The sequence below is a fragment of the Lactuca virosa genome, chromosome 3, assembly GCF_052849685.1.
Source record: "Lactuca virosa cultivar CGN04683 chromosome 3, Lactuca_virosa_CGN04683_v6, whole genome shotgun sequence".
In the NCBI taxonomy this organism is placed as follows: Eukaryota; Viridiplantae; Streptophyta; class Magnoliopsida; order Asterales; family Asteraceae; genus Lactuca; species Lactuca virosa.
The window spans coordinates 150,080,148-150,098,553 of NC_136428.1; the positions used below are offsets into that span (position 1 = coordinate 150,080,148).

At 32.2% G+C, this 18,406-nt stretch overlaps 3 protein-coding genes and 1 pseudogene across 3 annotated transcripts; 1 reads left to right on the forward strand and 3 right to left on the reverse strand.

Annotated features, from left to right (window-relative positions):
• Window positions 1–1,368: 1,368 nt before the first annotated feature.
• LOC145166705 (high mobility group B protein 3-like) lies at window positions 1,369–2,742 on the forward strand. The gene is made up of 7 exons (XM_079085736.1): window positions 1,369–1,568; window positions 1,679–1,795; window positions 1,903–1,960; window positions 2,044–2,088; window positions 2,169–2,249; window positions 2,351–2,449; window positions 2,547–2,742. Exons 1-7 carry the CDS (start codon window positions 1,522–1,524, stop codon window positions 2,571–2,573), a joined length of 474 nt encoding a protein of 157 aa, XP_078941862.1. The 5' UTR covers window positions 1,369–1,521; the 3' UTR covers window positions 2,574–2,742.
• Window positions 2,743–6,834: 4,092 nt separating this feature from the next.
• On the reverse strand, window positions 6,835–9,979 carry LOC145162669 (tail-anchored protein insertion receptor WRB-like protein). The gene is made up of 7 exons (XM_079081746.1): window positions 9,774–9,979; window positions 9,103–9,182; window positions 8,911–8,981; window positions 8,751–8,821; window positions 8,581–8,662; window positions 7,377–7,429; window positions 6,835–7,270 (listed from the first exon to the last, which is right to left on the reverse strand). The coding sequence occupies exons 1-7, from the start codon at window positions 9,879–9,881 to the stop codon at window positions 7,199–7,201; spliced, it is 537 nt and encodes a 178-aa protein (XP_078937872.1). The 5' UTR covers window positions 9,882–9,979; the 3' UTR covers window positions 6,835–7,198.
• An 873-nt stretch (window positions 9,980–10,852) lies between these two features.
• Window positions 10,853–12,454, reverse strand: LOC145166708 (berberine bridge enzyme-like 21 pseudogene; annotated as a pseudogene).
• A 351-nt stretch (window positions 12,455–12,805) lies between these two features.
• Window positions 12,806–17,940, reverse strand: LOC145166706 (phosphoinositide phosphatase SAC7-like). The gene is made up of 20 exons (XM_079085737.1): window positions 17,603–17,940; window positions 17,242–17,325; window positions 16,932–17,059; window positions 16,756–16,847; window positions 16,620–16,677; window positions 16,394–16,450; window positions 16,260–16,293; window positions 16,092–16,172; window positions 15,899–16,005; window positions 15,541–15,627; window positions 15,365–15,442; window positions 15,208–15,278; window positions 14,975–15,073; window positions 14,514–14,613; window positions 14,295–14,403; window positions 14,046–14,118; window positions 13,880–13,973; window positions 13,696–13,785; window positions 13,546–13,612; window positions 12,806–13,074 (listed from the first exon to the last, which is right to left on the reverse strand). Exons 1-20 carry the CDS (start codon window positions 17,745–17,747, stop codon window positions 12,944–12,946), a joined length of 1,785 nt encoding a protein of 594 aa, XP_078941863.1. The 5' UTR covers window positions 17,748–17,940; the 3' UTR covers window positions 12,806–12,943.
• Between the last annotated feature and the right edge of the window lie 466 nt (window positions 17,941–18,406).

The window sequence follows — 18,406 nt, forward strand, 5'->3', positions numbered from 1 at the left end:
TTTACACCTAGTTAAAGAAAAAAAACATTTATCTTATATAATTGAACAAATTTGTTAATTTATTCATCAAATAAATATTATTTTCAAAAGAGAACTCGTAGATAATATTTCAAACACTTGAAATCAAATGTTATTTGTGGCATATTTGACAGTTCTACAAAACTCTGTGGCTCCAAAAGAAACAAAGCAAAATAATCGGGTAACATTTGGAAAAGAAAAACTTAAGGGTAGAAAAAGAAAACATAGTATAAATAAAGGGAAAGTAGCTTTTATGGTCGTTGATATTTATTATATATTGAAGATGTATGATTCATTGACGAGTCATTACAATCACACCCAACCAACACAACACATAAAAGCTTAATGGGTTGGCACGTGCGTAGTTTGCCTCAGATCTGGACACGTGGCACCAACGTTCCTCAAAGAAACACAAATGAAAACACAGTGTGAGAGTGTGAACCTAGAATATCACACGGATCGACAATGTGGCATCGATACAACATTGTATTATTGTATCCCACGTGTGATATACAATATCTCATAATAATTCTATTTATTAAAAAACTAAGATATGCTTTAGATTAAATATACGTTTTAACAGAAAATAAAATATGTTAAAAATAAAAATATATCTTGATATTATTAATTGGGATATTTATTCTTCTTAGTTAATAATCGCATTGATTTTTTCATTTAAGTCATTATACTATTTATAACTAAGAAAATCTATGAAATAACTATTATAAATGAGATTTTTTTTAAAATATTAATTTTTCTTTAATTTCTAAAAAATGTCGACTATCTTCCAAATGCCTTACCTTAGATTTGTTTTTTAAAATTCATAGTTTTTTTTATTAATTTTGTATTTTTTCAAAGAATTCTTTTTATTTATATCCAAAATGCTTAATATCATCGTTTTTAATCAAAATTTAATTTTAAACCATATTATCATATATATTTTCTATTATTATGTATATTGATTTTTTATTAGATTTTAATATTTTTTTTTCCAAAAATTCGAAACTAATTATTGGATTTAGACTTATTATTGAAATTTCAAAGTTTTTTTTTCCGAACTTCCAAAGTTCATTCCAAACTCCAAAATCCAAAATATTGGTTCGGAATCCAGCATGTTATTCAAAATATATTTTTGATCGGAAATTTTTTTTTTCTTAATCTGGAATCCTCAAATACACATTATATGTCTTTTATTATATAAATCAATTAGAACAAATATAGAATTAAGAGAATGAATATATTTCATGTATGAGAAAAGGGTAAAGAAAAGGAATCCCGCCTAAATCCGGACTTCAAATAATTCATTGTTTCAGTTTTATTTATGTGTTGTGTGCAATACACACAGCAACACGAATACACTAGACTACACCCAACCAAAGCATATCTCTTCACGCATTTCCTCTCCTCTTATATTATTCTCCCTTCGCCTCTCTTTCCCTTATCTCCATACCTTCCCTTCCTTCAACTCACCGAGTTCACTCCCATTTCCAAACGAGTTACGTCATGAAGGGAGCCAAATCCAAGTCCGACACCAAAAAAGCCGATAGCAGGTGAATTTCCGTCACGATCTGTAAATTTTTATGTTGTTTTCGTTTCCTGTAACAGAATCTGTCGATAGCTTCGATTAATTCCGTTTTTCTGATCTGTGAATTATGATTAGGCTTGCCGTGAAGAAGAAAGCAGCGCCGGCTCCGAAGAAAGCTCCGGCGAAGAAGGCTAAGGAAGCAAAGGATCCTAACAAACCGAAAAGGCCTGCTAGTGCTTTCTTCATCTTCATGTATGTGTTATTAAACCTAAATTGCGAGAGATCTGTGGATATTTCTTCAATTCGATGACGTTGAAATCGTTATTTTTGCTGATCCGTTTGATTTTTGATCGTTTCAGGGAGGATTTCCGGACTCAGTACAAAGAAAAACATCCTAACAACAAATCCGTGTCTGTTGTGAGTATTACTCCGTCGTTGACTTTTAGCTTCTCTGTTTTGATCGATCTCTTACTTTTTTTTATCTGTTCGTAATTCAATAGGTCGGGAAAGCTGGTGGTGATAAATGGAAATCACTTTCCGCTGCTGTAAGTATTAAAATTCATCAAATTAATCAACTTTTTCAAGCTTTGAATTGATTCATGATTTGTTAATTTTCATAAATCAGGAGAAAGCTCCATTCGCAGCTAAAGCAGAGAAGAGGAAGGCCGAATACGAGAAAACACTCCAGGCATACAACAAGAAACTGGTAAAATTCCAAATTCATGAAATTCATAAGAAAACGAAACACAAATTTGTCAATTTGTCGAATTTTAGAATCTGAAACTTTATTATGATCTTAATTTGTAGGCTGAAGGAAAGGACGCTGAAGAAGAGGAAGACGAGGAATCTGACAAGTCAAAGTCGGAAGTCCATGACGATGAAGAAGATGATGATGATAGTGCAGATGTAATTAATTAATTAATTAATTCATGTCTTCTCTAAATTATTAGTTTTCATTTTCACGAAATTCATCTGAAACGAGATTTTTGGTTGATTTTTTCAGGATGATGATGATGAAGACGATGAGTGAAAAGAAAGAAGAATATGTAAAACAAGAATTTGGGATCTTGAATTAAAAGTTTTTGTAAGCCTTCTTTTTAAGAGAAGGTTAATTTGGAAGTGAAAAATATCCTCAATCTTATGTGTACTTTTAATCCGTAATTTCATCTCAATGATAATTGTAGCTTTTAGATTTATAATTTGTTTCCTTTTTTTTTCTCGCATTTAATTGAAGATTCCGCAAATATGGAAATAAGTGGGGTGACATTAATTTATTTATAATAAGATATTTTATGAATAATTTGATTTTAAATAAATCATGATTTGAAAATTGGAATATATGCTTTATATTATTAGACTTCTTTAATTAGGTCGACCCGTTGAGACTTTATTAATTTTAGAAAAGAAAAGAAAACGACTTGTGTTTCTCTTCGCTTTCTCAATTTGTACCGAGATGTTGAATTTATGGACGGCACATGTGTTAGTTTTAGTTGATGGAATGGAATTTCCGACAAGTCGTTTCACAAAGGTGAAAGCTATATTTTTAGTAATGGTAATGTTATAGAAGGGTCCATATAGAAAGTAAAAATGGATTTCATGGAAGATAAATAGAAAATAAAAATGGATAGAAAGATAAGTAATAAATAGAAAGTAAAAGTAAAAGGATTTTAATTTCTCTTATTTTATTTTATTTAAGAATTTTATATTTGTAAGACAAAATTATGGGAATGGTCCTTGTGATATAATGGAAATTACAAGTTTGTTATAACTTTCATTTCGTTTCATTAATGGTACTTTTGGTTTTATTTCTTGTAAGATTACTCCTTTTGACTTTGAAATGACAATTTTACCTTCTATACTTATATTGAGAAAACTATAAAAAGTGTAAAAGCAGTTATGTGGTTTCTGTTTTTTTATTAAGTTAAAAATAGTTTCAATTTGCATCAAGTCTAAAACAGGATTTTTTTTTTCTAACAAACTTGACTTTTATTTATTTATTTAAATTAAAAGTCCATGTCAAAGACTAATCTGTATTTAAATAATGTATATTTTTTAAAATTTTTTTTTGTTAGTTTCTCTTTTCCCATTATTCAAAAAGATTTAATCTCTCTCTCTCTCTCTCTCTCTCTCTCTCTCTCTCTCTCTCTCTCTCTCTCTCTCTCTCTCTCTCTCTCTCTCTCTCTCTCTCTCCAAACCATTGGCACTAACACACAAACCTATTTGGGGAACATTAACTATTGTCGCCACCACTCCATCACTATGATATCTCCAATTTTATAGCCAATTAAAAATTTTATTTTTATTTTTATTTAAAACATAATATTCTTGTACTAGTATGGAATTTATCCCAAAACGTTATTAATGTGGAATGATATCAATATCAAAAGCATTCCGAAGAAACGTTTTTTCATTAATATTTGAAAACTTGTGATGTTATAACGGATACATAAACATAAGCACAAACTAGTCTTTACAGGCCTTTCATCAATTTATTTAATGACCTAAAACTCCTTAAAATCTCTCGGCAGATTCAAATGTCACTATTATTGTGCCTTCATATTACTACCTGTGATACAAGTAAACTGAGTGAGTCGAACTTGAGAGTCTGGTGATACAAACTTTCTTTAAAAAGTTACTACCGAAAAGCTCTATATTTTTAATTATAATTTGGTAAACACAAGAGTATTCGATATTCATTTCAAAATACTTCAACATTGCATCATTTTTTTTCACCTTTTCACATACTTGCACAAAATACATATCGTAACACTTTACTATGGTTTTTAGGGTTGTTACATTGCAAGAGATTAGTAATAAAAAAGGTAGTTGGAGTAGAATCAAAGGTGACTTGGTACCCTGCTAAAAGAGCGTCGAGTCTTTATTTCCCTATCCCACTTTCTGTGCATCGTTCTAGTTGTAGTCGCCGACCCTGTAACCAGATTTCATCAAGTTCGATTTCTAATGATTATGGTTTGATTTTGCGGTTTATACGGGAACGCAAATGCCCATTTTAGGTTTGATTTTAAGGTTTGAGTTCTAATTTGATCATAAGGTTTGGTTTTCAGGTTTGATATGTTTTGGTTATGAGCTTTGATTTCACGTTTTATTTTGGTTTGGTTTTAACCTTTAATTTCACGTTTGATTTTGGTTATGTTTTGAGCTTGACTTCAGGTTTGATTTCGATTTGGCGACGATGGTGGTTATTAGAGGTGAAGAGGGTGCCTATAGCAGTTGTGGTAGTTGCTAGATGTTTGAACAAGGAAGGGCGAGGATGGGGTAAGATTGGTGGTCTCAATAATAAAATAATAAATAAAAGATATAAGTAAATTATAAAAATAATGGTTATTGACATAACAACACATGAAAGTTTTACGTCTGATTTTAAATGACCATTTAACTTTCTTTTGTATCTGTCAAACCATTAAACTTGAAAATTACCTGTCTAAAACACCATTTTGCTTAGAATTATCAGGTTTCCAGGTTACATTTGTTTGTGTACATTGACTTCTTATAGTCAAAGGTTTCCACAGCCATGTGGATGCCTACGTGGGGTTTGACATTGAAGAACCATCATCAAAATCACCACCACCACCACCACCACCTTATGTTTCATCCCACTACCACCGCCACCATCCATCCAGTGAAAAATCATTATACAAATAATCATTAAGTTTCTAAATTCAATATATTGGTTACTTAAATAAATATGAGAAAAAAGGTAAAATGGTAGCATAATGCCGGTAAATTCACCACTAAACCTTAAACCTTAATCGCCGAACAAGATTCTTCCTCCTCTCACCGGAAAATGCTAAAGCTTTTCCCCCTGCGGCGACATGACCTCCACAGCCAAAACCGACCACAATCCTCTTTATATTCCATCATCTAACAAAATCTCATTTTGAAGACGACCCACCTTTTTCCCCAATCCTCAAAACTATAAACCCCTAAAATCAGAAAAACAAGAAGCTCAAAGGAAATGCATCAAACAAGAAACCCCTGAACGAATTTCCTATAAAATCAAATTTACCATTTGATTTCAGGTACTCATACTCCGAGACCAACCCTTCCATCGAACCTATTGGCTATCAAGAAACCCCAAAATTCTCTCATTTTGGACCGGGTCGACTTGAACGCGCATGGACGGGCACGGTGGCTCCATTGCAGCAGCTATCGACATCGCCAAGGTAGAAGAAGAGAGAAATGTCGTTCTTAGGAGTCCATTATCGGAGGAAGAAGTATCCAAACGGGTTGAACGATATGGTACAGTGATTGCTCTCGCCAAATCAATTTGGTTGTAAATCACATCTTTACTACTAAATTGTTGTAAATTGATTATGCTTCCGTGTGGAAAATCAATTTAATCGGATTAAATTGACATTTATGATGTGTTAGGGAAGGGTGGGGTTACCCACAACATGATTGATGGCATCCATGGCCAAACCTTGAAAAGTACATGCCCTTTCATCTTGATTTTGCACTGGATGGATGGTGGCGGTGGTAGTGGGAAGAAGCGGAAGGTGATGGTGGTGGTAGTGAGATAGATGATGGTTCTTCAATGTCAAAGTCCACATGGACATCCACGTGGCTATGGAAACCTTTGACTATAAGAAGTCAATATACACATCAACAAATGTAGCCTGGAAACCTGATAATTTTAAGCAAAATGACGTTTTAGACGGGTAATTTTCGAGTTTAATGGTTTAACAGGTACAAAAGAAAGTTAAATGGTCATTTAAAACCAAACGTAAAACTTTCATGTGTTGTTATGTCAATAACTCTAAAAATAAATATATTTCGAGTTTAATGGTTTAACAGGTACAAAAGAAAGTTAAATGATCATTTAAGACCAAACGTAAAACTTTCATGTGCTGTTATGTCAATAACTCTAAAAATAAATATATAAGGGTATTAGCAATCATTTCATGATAGAAAAAAAAAAACTAATTATAACTACAAGAATGATATGAATTAACAATAAAGTTACAAACAAAACGTACAAATTACCTCAAATGCTTTTTGTAACCTTTGTTGTCCATATTCCAAATGATTTTTGGTCTAGTTTTTGTAACCTTTGTTGTCCATAATCCAAATAAAATGATCGACCTTAACTATAACTTATTTTTGCAGCTACCAAAAAATAGTCATTTCACTTTAAACATGGATAAAAAAACGTTACAAAAACAGAAAACCTCAATTAACAAGCAGAATTATTTTGTGAACAACATTGAAAAATTAGATACATTCAGGTACTAAAAAATGTAATTTACTCTTTAAAAAGTTCTCGAACCAAGTTTTATGAAAATTCCGATAATAATAGTACAGAAATTTATTGTGATTTGATAGGTCAATTGGTTGGAGTTTTCATCTAATAGTACAGTTGGATGTTTACATAGACAAAGAAAAAAGACGAGTGAGATGAAAGTCGAACTCGAACACTACTATCTTTAATGCATAAAAATATAATTATTAATTAATGCACAAAGAGCAAAATCGCAGAGGAAGGACAAACATAAATTAAAAGCTTATCTTTTCAGAAAACTGCAAAGTTACTTATAATTAATGAAACAAGTATATATATATATATATATATATATATATATATATATATATATATATATATATATATATACTACCATCAATTTTTTCCCATGCGATCTACTTCAGTACTTTATTGCAAAGGTATTTGCCAACCCTCGTGGATAATATCAACCAAGGTATAACACCAACCTACAAACGCAATCAATAATATATTAATAGTGGGCAAAAAAAAAAAAGAGGTAATTGTGTTGTGGATTTAAATTTTAATAAAAAGGGAATTAAAATCCTGATTTACCATTATTATATTGTTGCTAAAAGAGCCTCCAGTTTTCCAGGATAAAAACCTCCCTGCATTAAACAGTGATTAAATTTAAAGGTAAAAGTAAAAAAAGAGAGTGCACTTTGTAATTATATTGTCCCCATCTTATGACTAAATATTTTAAATTCAAGAAAAGTTGTATTCCTAAACAAGCCTCTTTTTAAGGACTCTCACTTCAACCCAAAAAACGCAACACTTATCTTTTTTAGGCGAACAAAAAGTATGCAAATTTCCTTTTTTGGTATATTAACCATCCAAATTTACTTTTTTACCCATTAACAATCATTGCTTGATATTAAACAGAGAAGTAAAATATATGTGGACTTCTAAGTTCTAACAAAGCCAAGGGAGAAAAAAAAAAGAGTAAATCACACGAATGGTCCCTATGGTTTGGGGTAATTTGCGTGCTTGGTCCCTAATTTATTTTTTTAACTCGGAAGGTCCCTACTATTTGTTTTTGTTACATGCTTGGTCCCTACTGTTTGTTTTTGTTACGCGTTTGGTCCCTGTTTTACCTAAAAAGACTATTATTTAAATAGGGAAAAATTGTGGGGTAGGTAAGGTAAGGTGAGGGGTGGGGTTGGGACTGTGTTTATTTAAATAAATAAATAAATCAAGGACAAAATAGTCTTTTTAGGTAAGACAGGGACCAAACACGTAACAAAGGCAAACAGTAGGGACCTTCCGAGTTAAAAAAGTAAGTTAGGGACCAAACACGCAGATTACCCTAAACCATACGGACCATTCGTGTAGTTTACTAAAAAAAAAGAGTAAATTACACGAATGGTCCCTATGGTTTGGGGTAATTTGCATGTTTGGTCCCTAACTTATTTTTTTAACTCGGAAGGACCCTACAGTTTGTTTTTGTTGCGCGCTTGGTCCTTGTCTTACCTAAAAAGACTATTTTGCCATTGATTATTTAATTTATTTAAATAAGGTGGGGTAGGTAAGGTAAGGTAAAGTGAGGTGAAAGTGGGGTTGGGGGTGTGGTTATTTAAATAAATTAAAAAATCAATGACAAAATAGTCTTTTTAGGTAAGACAAAGACCAAGCGCCCAACAAAAACAAACAGTAAGGACCTTCCGAGTTAAAAAAATAAGTTAGGGACCAAACGTGCAAATTACCCCAAACCATAGGGACCATTCGTGTAATTTACTCAAAAAAAAAAAAAAAGAATTACCAAATGGCTGCACAAGTTCTTTGGATATGGAAACCACAGGAATCCTCCAAAACCACACGATCATTGTAAGATATATAACAACCTAGCCAAGAAAAATAAGGGTATTTTAGTCAAAATAAATATGATAAACTTTGTATCAACAATATACAAATATTAACATGATCAATCACCTTTGAAATCATCAGAATTTTCTCATACAAGCTGAATGACACTTTTATCTCCTTGCTGGATGACTCTTGACCTGTATATCATGTAAAGTTTTTATGTATTTTAATAGGAATTAGTTTCTTAGAAGAAATAGACACCTAATACAAGTATTAAATATCATACTTTTTGCAAGCTCTTTTTCCTTAGCTGTTGCCATTCTCCTAAGCTTTGCAGATTGAGCAAACGTTGAAGGCCTACATTACATGATAAAAATCTTAATTGATGTTTGTTTATTATGAATACATGACAAAAGTTGTGATGTGTAAATCTGAATCCAACTTGTGTAGAGTAACTATCGAAAATTTGTATACTCACTCTGACAAAGCAGCTGCCTCCTTCAATAGTTGTTTGATTTCAGCACGCAATTGGGCATCCTTTTTACTCATGGAAGCTTTCTGAAATACCACAAGATTATTAATTTTTAGCATACACATTGTTAGTATGCAACAGTTTACATATAGACATAGTCCAATAGCTTCAGTAAAAGAAAAGCCCAAAATGGCATAATCCAATCATGAATTTGTTTATATGTTAACACCTTGTTCTTTGTAACCTAATTTTAGCTCAGAAAGATGTTTCGATTACCATTGACTAGCAGGTGATTAGAAACTTATCTACATGATCAACAATCAAGATGCTTTTTCCCCTTTACAAAATCCCCTAATTCATAGCATTTCAACACCCTACTTAAATTTTATAATGCTGGCACAACAGGTTACATGATAGCAGCAATACAATCCCACGAACACTTCAATATTCAGGTGATTGCAACAGGAAAGCAATCAATTTAGACTCAGGAAATGGAGGCCATTCCACTTAAACCTAACAATTGACCGACATGACTGAATCGATAAATCACGATTCACATAGTTAACTCGACTCCCAATCGGAAACTATCGGTGCGGAAAACTAGATATGGATGCAAATTAGGTAGTAAACAGTGAAATTGCAAACGAAGTTTGAATGAAAGGGAATTGGAAAGTTACCGTTTTCATATTTGATAAGAACTTGTCAGATAACTGGAAAACCATGACAATGATGAAGATGATTGGAGCCGCTAATGATTTGGTATGCTCTTCCAGGGTTTCTTCCATCCCTCACGCTTCTCTTGAATCCAATTCCAGAATCGATCGGAGAATTTTCAACAATTCAGTTCTCTTTGAACTTCGAAAGAGTAATCTGCCTGTTCTTTTTTCCTTTTTATTGTTTTTACATTTTCAGTACCCTCACTTGATGTTTTATTTCATTCAGTCCCTGGACTTGTGTATCTTGATGGGGTTTGTAAAAAACCCAAATTTCGACAAAATTGCAAAATAAATAATTTACTTGATGATTGTACAACAATTTTGCTAGCCAATGCTCAATCTACCATTTTAATATGTAATTTGTCGAACCAACCCTTAATAGCAAGGTTCAAGGATTGAAGTACAACTAAATCATGAAAGACGTCAATTTCATTTATCAATATTTTTTTTAGAACAATTAAATTTCATATTTCTATTTTACTCCTAAATCTAATATCGCTATAGCACATGTTTGGTTCATTTATATGAGTTATCCTTTTATATACAATATTTCTCAACATTTACTTGTATATTATGCATATCCTTCACCAAAAAAGAACTTTTGTCCGGCTAACTTATCAAATACAAATATAGGTATAGTTTGTAACAAAAGATATGATAGACCTAATTTGTATTAAGAAACGAGGGTGTTGCATCACATATTTCATTTTTAATCAATAAGCACTTCCCTTTTTTCAATATAAACAATGTCTCTTAGTTTCTTACCCATAATATGAACACACTTATAATGTCATTTTGCTTAATTTTTTACCGATAAAACAATAAGTTACACATAATAATAACATATTTATATTTCTTTATACATAATAACAACTTACATACAATTTTTTTAGTAATTATAACAAAGAAAACATATTTCTCATATTGGTAATGAAATACTAATGAAATGTAATTGCTATCTATCATGGTTAAAAAATACTGGTTCTTCTCATTATACAAACAATAAAATTTTATTGTTTATTATCCTTAAAAAGCCTAAATACATTTCTTTTGTAGATAAAATAATCCCACATTTCTCATATTAATAGTATGAAAAAGAATCATTCATATTGCCCTCAAATCTCAATATGCGCCAACCAAGGTCACCTAAACATCCTTCTATATCTACTATCGAATCGAGGTGGAATGCTCTGTTCGTTTGTGAAGAAATTTCCTGGGTCAACCATCGTCTTCACTTTCACCAATCGATCGAAATTGCCCTTGAAATACTTTTCTCCATAAACTCTCCCTTCCGAATAGCTATTGTTCCCAACACTGCTAACACCAATGTCAAGATCCCGATAGTTAAGATACGCTCCTCTCGGATCCTTAGACACAAACGGAGTCATGAAATCATAAAGAACTCTCGTCTGATTAACATAGTAAGCCGCTAATTCACTCCCTTCTTCATGCCAATTCACACCATAATGGATTTTGAAAATATTCCCAGCTCGATGCGGGAATGGAGTCTCCCAATCCGGGATTTCACTCATTCTTCCACCATATGGGTTGAACGTAAGTCCAACAACACGTAATTCCATCATTTTCCGGAATAAAGATTCCATTCCATCTCTCGGAATCGGAATCTGTAGGAAATCCGACTTCCGTTTTGCATATTGTGACGTGAAAAGACTCCGGTCTAGCAAAACCTCCACCGGTGCTTTATCGGTGCTTGACCAGAAAAGCTCCGATTCAATCCAACTCATTTCCTTGCAATTGTCTTTTTGTATACCCAATTCGGGAAACCCTTCGTTCATCACTGAAACAAGTTGATCGGAATCTCCTAGAAAAAACCCAGTAAACTCCGCTTCGATCGTCTTCTTGGCGTTATCTGGTTTTATATATAACCTAATGAAAAGATCTCGATCAATCTTGTCAGCTACATACTGCCACCTGTCAGCGATATCAATTCCCTTTTCTTCCGACGACTTTGATACTCGGAAAACGGTGACAGTTTCCGGAACTCCGACGAGTCGTAGTTTATACGACAGTATGACTCCAAAGCTTGCGCCACCTCCTCCTCGTATAGCCCAAAAAAGATCTTCCCCCATAGATTTTCTATCCAAAACTCTACCATTAACATCAACTATCATCGCATCGACAATATTATCCACTGTAAGTCCGTATTTTCGCATCAAAACTCCATATCCACCTCCGCTTATATGTCCACCGATTCCTACAGTTGAGCAAACTCCGGCGGGGAAGGCGTGGACTTTACTTTTCTCCCATATTCTGTAATAAAGCTCTCCAATGGTGGCGCCGACTTCAACTATGGCGGTTTCTTCTGTGATATTGACATCGATTGTTCTAAGATTAGACATGTCGAGTAAAAGAAAGTGGCGAGTGTAGGAGACGTAAGAGAGTCCTTCGAAATCATGGCCACCACTTCGGATTCTGAGGTTTATTGATAGGTTTTTGGAGCAAAAGATTGTGGATTGGACATGGGTTTGGTGTAATGGGGTGACGATGATTATGGGTTTGGGTGTAGTCGATGTATTGAACCTTTTGTTTCTGATGTAGGCTTGTAAGGTTGGTGTATATGAAGAATTGTTTGGGTTGTAGAGTATTGATGAGACGTGATCAGATGAGTTTCTGTGGGACATACATTTGAGAAAGGTCTCATAGACTGAACGTGAATGATATTCACCGGCTACTGATGTAAAAGACTGGAATACAAACGACGTCGTCAAGGGTAGTAATAGCAGAAGGGAATGGTAAAAACTCTTCATTTCTTTCATTTCGTGTATTAATCCAATACCAAATGCAAGTTTATAAAAATTTAATGATATATCATTAGGTCAAAAGCTATATGTCTTAATCTTTGTTAACTTTGGTTTATATGAAACATTGTTGGTTCATAGCATAAGTATCATCTATGCATTTGAATTTTAGCTTGGACAAGTGTCTAATTGGAAATTGGAACGACCGAAATAGAATCTGATTAACCGGTTACATTTAAAAAAAAAGTACAATAAAATTCAATGGTCTCCCGTATATAATTACAGAACTTATAATAATACGATCAATGAACACTGTGGGCTATATCAACTATAAGAAATAATAAAAAAAATGATATAAATTTGTAGCCAAAATCATTCTAGAGGTTTGTGCAGCCGGGGTCTGTTGCAAAAAGCGCGACCATTTTCTTTCACATATCGTGTAATTAATAGACTCAGTGATGCCCAAAAAATAGACAATGGCAACTGCCAAAAATCATTTCGAACTGCATAATAACAAAACCATTTTACCAACTTAGTCACTTAAAAGACAAAAATATCCATCTTTCTTACACTTTTTCCAAAAATTAGCCAAAAGTTAAAAAAAAAATTTCCACCAAAACCACCACCTAGAAATGGCTTTGGCATTGCAAGATCAATTAAGCGATGTCCCTTTGATATTTGAAAATAAAAAATGTAATTAACTTTTTTTACTGCAACACCAAAAAATAAATAAATTCAGTACTGCAAAATGCTCATATTTTATCAAGAAAACATTTGTTTATTGTGGTAGGGATCTTCAAATACCATTTTCATAGCAAAATAGAGCTTGATAGTTTCACCATTTTAGAAAAGAAAAAAAAAAGCTTAAGAAAGATGGATAAAACACGTGCGTCATAAAATGAATTATTATATTATTTCTTGTATAATATGAATATGAAAATTGGTGTAACAAAATTAGCATGCAACCAACTCACCTCGTATGAGTGACAACAATGCGAAAAAGATACCCATCAAGATAACTCCCACAACAACAGGAAATGGCTGCAAAACAAGTGAAAGTAAAATCAAGATATAATTAATTAAATATGATATAATTATGAAAATAAGATAAAATTACTACTCACTGCAATGTTCTCTATCCCTCCTTTTCTCTTTGGAGCCATGTCTCGAGTAAGAGAAACAATGTAATGCCCTTGCACTAAATCAATCGAATCCTACACAAATGAAAAAATAAATAAATATATTGCATATTTGTTTTCCACTTTTCCTATAATTATATTATAAAAAATATAAAAATAACATGCTGACCTGTTTTGTACCATCAACAAAGTTATTGAGGTAATAACGCATTAGTGCATTATAGCCATCTTTAAGCATTCCTCTAGTAGTCCTCCGACCCACTCTAAAACAAGAAAATGAATTTAACTCATCTAAACATTAATCATAATAATTAAATAAATTAATTTCGACTTACCTGACAAAATCTCCTTTAAGAGCAGGCGTGCCAGAATACTGGATGCTTATATCGTCCCCATGATTAGCCCATACTGAAATCATTACAGGACAGAACATGACATGACAGACTGTTTTCAATAATAAAGAGTATTTTGAGTGGGACATTAAAGATCAGTCAGTCTAATGTACACCAAACACAGTACAAGTTGTCAGTACAAGTTGTCAGATGTGGCCTAAAGGAAACCAAGAATGAAAATAAAGTACATACATATTTTGAAAGAGTCATTCAAATTCGAATGTGTGCTAATGTTTTCATCGGCATCAAAAAGACCAAGTCTTTGAAGTTGGAATTCCAACATTTTTCTCCCAATCATGCTCTAAAACAAACAACAAAATATAATATGGATTAAAGTTACATATAAGTTAATTATAACCAAAGATGAAGAATATAATAACTTTGAAAGTAAAATATATATATATAATATACCTGTGTGACATTTGTACGATCTAAGCAATCTATACAATTAGTCCTTACAACTCCTATTTGTGTTTCAACTTTTTCGCGTCTTTCGTTTAATAAATGGTACCTATCAATACAAAGAAAAGTAACATTAATTAAATTAGTTTTCTATTACAAAAGCATAATTAAGATACATGCAAGATTGTGTGAACCTAATGTATCACTTATATAAAGTATTATAACATTTATAATTCAACTTACCAAGTCTTTTTTTGTTGTCATCCTTTATAGTTCTAAGCTTGAAAATTAACAAGCCCTTATAATCATGGTATTGTAATTGAAACCTATTGAAAAATGATGTTTATTACTAAGTTGGATGTGAGTCATATTTTTGATTTTTCCTATCTTTCATGCAATGTTCAACACCATTACCAATTTCACAATTTGACATTTTAAATACAACTAATAAAAAAATAATAAATACTCACCTATTTTTAATCAGGAAATCTTCAATTTGTTCATAAAGGATAGACAAACGCTCAAAATGAACATGTCCACAAATCTTATGAAAGTCAAAGTGCAAGTATCTGCATAACTCACAGAATTAACCATATATATATATATATATATATATATATATATATATATATATATATATATAAGAGAAAATTTAGCAAGAAATAAATGAGAAAAACAAAATTACACAAGATTCTATTTCTACCTCACATCATCGTTCAGAATCTTCTCCATGGATGTGGCAAACTTTTCAGACAAACGCCCTTCATCACCACGCTATAAAAATAAATAAATAAATACAATGAATGCAGAAGATTTTATATTTTGTGAACAAGAAAGAAACAAGTATTTATATTTTATACCGTATTAACAAGATCAATGGCTATAACATTTCCATATTTTTTCCTTAAATCCAAAAAATGGCGCTCAGAAATGTGAGGCTACAGAAATAATCATATGGAAGGTTATCAGATAGTTATTTATAGATATATGGATGTGAAATAATATTAGAAAAAGTAATTAAGGATTAACCACTTACTGCTTTCTCAGGTTTCATAATCTCAAACTTTGGCTTATATGATAAATCAACAATCTGTTCCCAAAGAAAAGGGATTGACCCTCGGACCTACAAACACAAAATCTGTTAAATGACAGATTTACCCCCATTTTGTCCTTTTGTTGTATATTTGTTTTAACTTTTAATAGCTTGATCCAAGGGAAAAATAGTCATATTAAAAAAGTAACAAATGAGTTCTTAGATTTACAACATAAAGACCAACCATGTGAAGAAAATTGAAATTGGACTGAACCTGTGATTTTCACCAAACCACAGGGACTATTTCTGTAATTACTCTATGAAAAATGGATATCTAAGTCTAAAGAGACATGAAGTATACCTGTACAAATGATGCTGTATACCCTTTTACTTGTATGATCTGTTCACTTTCCACAAAATTTGCTACATACCCATCATCATCAGCTCCTCTTCTCCACATCCTAGTCCCTATTTATCATAATTTGTTTTTAAAATTAAATGAAAAAAGGTAACTAAAAGTCTAAAACTTTGTGTAAAGATATTAAAAACCACACCATTTCTCCTAGTACACCTTCTTGCTATCAGGGTGACATCTATAATATCTTTCCCAATTGCTGCTTGAAAATTTTGGAAAGCTGTTACTAAGTTAAGGAAATAACACCTACATTTTTGTACTTTTTTGAAAAGTAATTAAATAATGAAAGGAAAAAAAAAAAGGATACTCCCTTGAATAATAGGAAGAATGTATGCTTCGAGCTTGTGCACATATTGACAATGTCAGAAAATCAGAAGATCAAAAAGTTGTGAAGCAATTGAGGTTTTTTAGGGATTTTTTTAGTAAAATTGGAAAACAAACCTTGTTATCTATGAGAAGTTCCAACATATAATTATTCCATACGAATCGAGGTTCTGCCTGTCACAAGTAAATATCAAGTGTTTTAAATATGTATATAAGAGTTAAAAACAACATATTTCAAGGGTTTATGTTGTAATTTAGCAACAAACTATTTTGTATATTATGAAATAGACTATTTATTTAGCTACAAGTATACCAAAGGATTTCAATTTGAGGCAATAACTACCTGCCTCCAGAGAGGAATCTTAGTTGCTTCCACACCCAAGTCATTTAACCTTTGGGCACTGCAAGAAGGAAAGGGAAAAGGATCTTCAAAGACAAGAATTATTGAGAATTATAAAAAACATGGAGAAGAAAAAGACCTTAGTGTTATATTGACATGGTATGAAAAATAAAGGCCAGGTGTCCTCTCAGCAACTTTTAACAGACTTGAAAACTCTGACTCCATCTTTTTCTACAAGAAAATGAAAAAAAACGTTACATATTTCATATGTTATCACCAATATTAAATTACCCAAAACAAAAAAAGCAATTTCACCTTTTCATCACAGGAGCTTTTTAGAGAACGATCACAGGGAAAGACTTTGAGTGACAAGACTTTGTAGATTGGATGGCCTAAGTATAATCCAACATTTTCACGTTCTGTTATAGCTAATAAATATGATCCTGCAAACATATGGTAAGAGTTTTAGAGTTGTGTGAAACTTCACTGCTGAAAAAGAATATAACAACAACATAAATAACCATTTCCCCCAAATTTATAGTAATGCAGATGCACATATCAATTACATTACAAAGATTATAAACAATTTCGCAGCTTATAGAATGTGGTAGCTTTAAAATCTGACCTGCCAAAAGCTTTAGTATTCCAACAACACCATAAATTGTCTGAATTTTAGGAACACGAACAGTTGTACAATCTGGGATTTCATCTACATAAACAAAGTTTTGAAGACTTATTAAGTGAGATTCGGCAGATAATCAGTAAAGCAACCGTTAATTTGACCCTAACAAAAACCACACAATTGCACTAAAATCGAAGCACAGTGATCAAATCTCAAATAATAGAAGATTATATTAATAACGAAAGTAAGATACAGGTTTCAAGTGGTGACTTGGACACAGACGAGAAACTTCAACCGGAAATTTTTTAACAATCGAAGCAAAAAGTTATGAATGCTTAGAAAAATCGAGATTAAAAACACAAACCAACAAGCGTCATGGAGCCATCACGTTTCACAACCAAACAAGAACCAGATGATCCATCGATGGGCTCTGCAACATATTGATCAGGTAACTCCCATAATCGCATACGTTTATACAATTTCCGGGCGTGATCTGTCTTCTCCATCATAAATCTTCGATTATTTTTTCCCTTTCGATCCCTAACAAACCACTCCTACTGAATCGATTGGAATTTCCATTCTTCTACAAGTAATTCTCGAGAAATTATTTTGAAAATCGGGAGAGGGAGTGACGACGAGCGGAATAAACTCGAAAAAACACGAATATGGAAAACCTCCCGCTTGTTGTTAACAGAAAAGCGCTTAGAATTCGGGAAACTTTTATACCGATTTAGAAGTCGTTATAGTTATACTAAGCCCCCTGTAATATAATACATTTACACTACAAACCCTTGTAAACGAGTTATTTCGTCCAAACAAGTTGAGGAAGGAACTATTTAATAATTAGGTTATAACCCGTGTAATACATAGTTGACAAAATAAATTAATGTAATTATTAATCATAGATTTCAAACGGTTATTTTTATACAAAATTTGATGTTTCGTCCGTAAATCTATCATCGTTATTTTAAATTAATTAAAAAGATAAATATGTTAATAACATTAAGGATTATTAATCATTAAGATGTTAACAATGTTTCCATCAGAATCATTTCCAACGGATACATCTATTAGGTATGTACACATTTTACTTTCAATTGAAATAATAATGGAGTTTAGCAGTCCCATATCCCCTCAATTAGATTATAACTATTGTGGTCTGAGTATT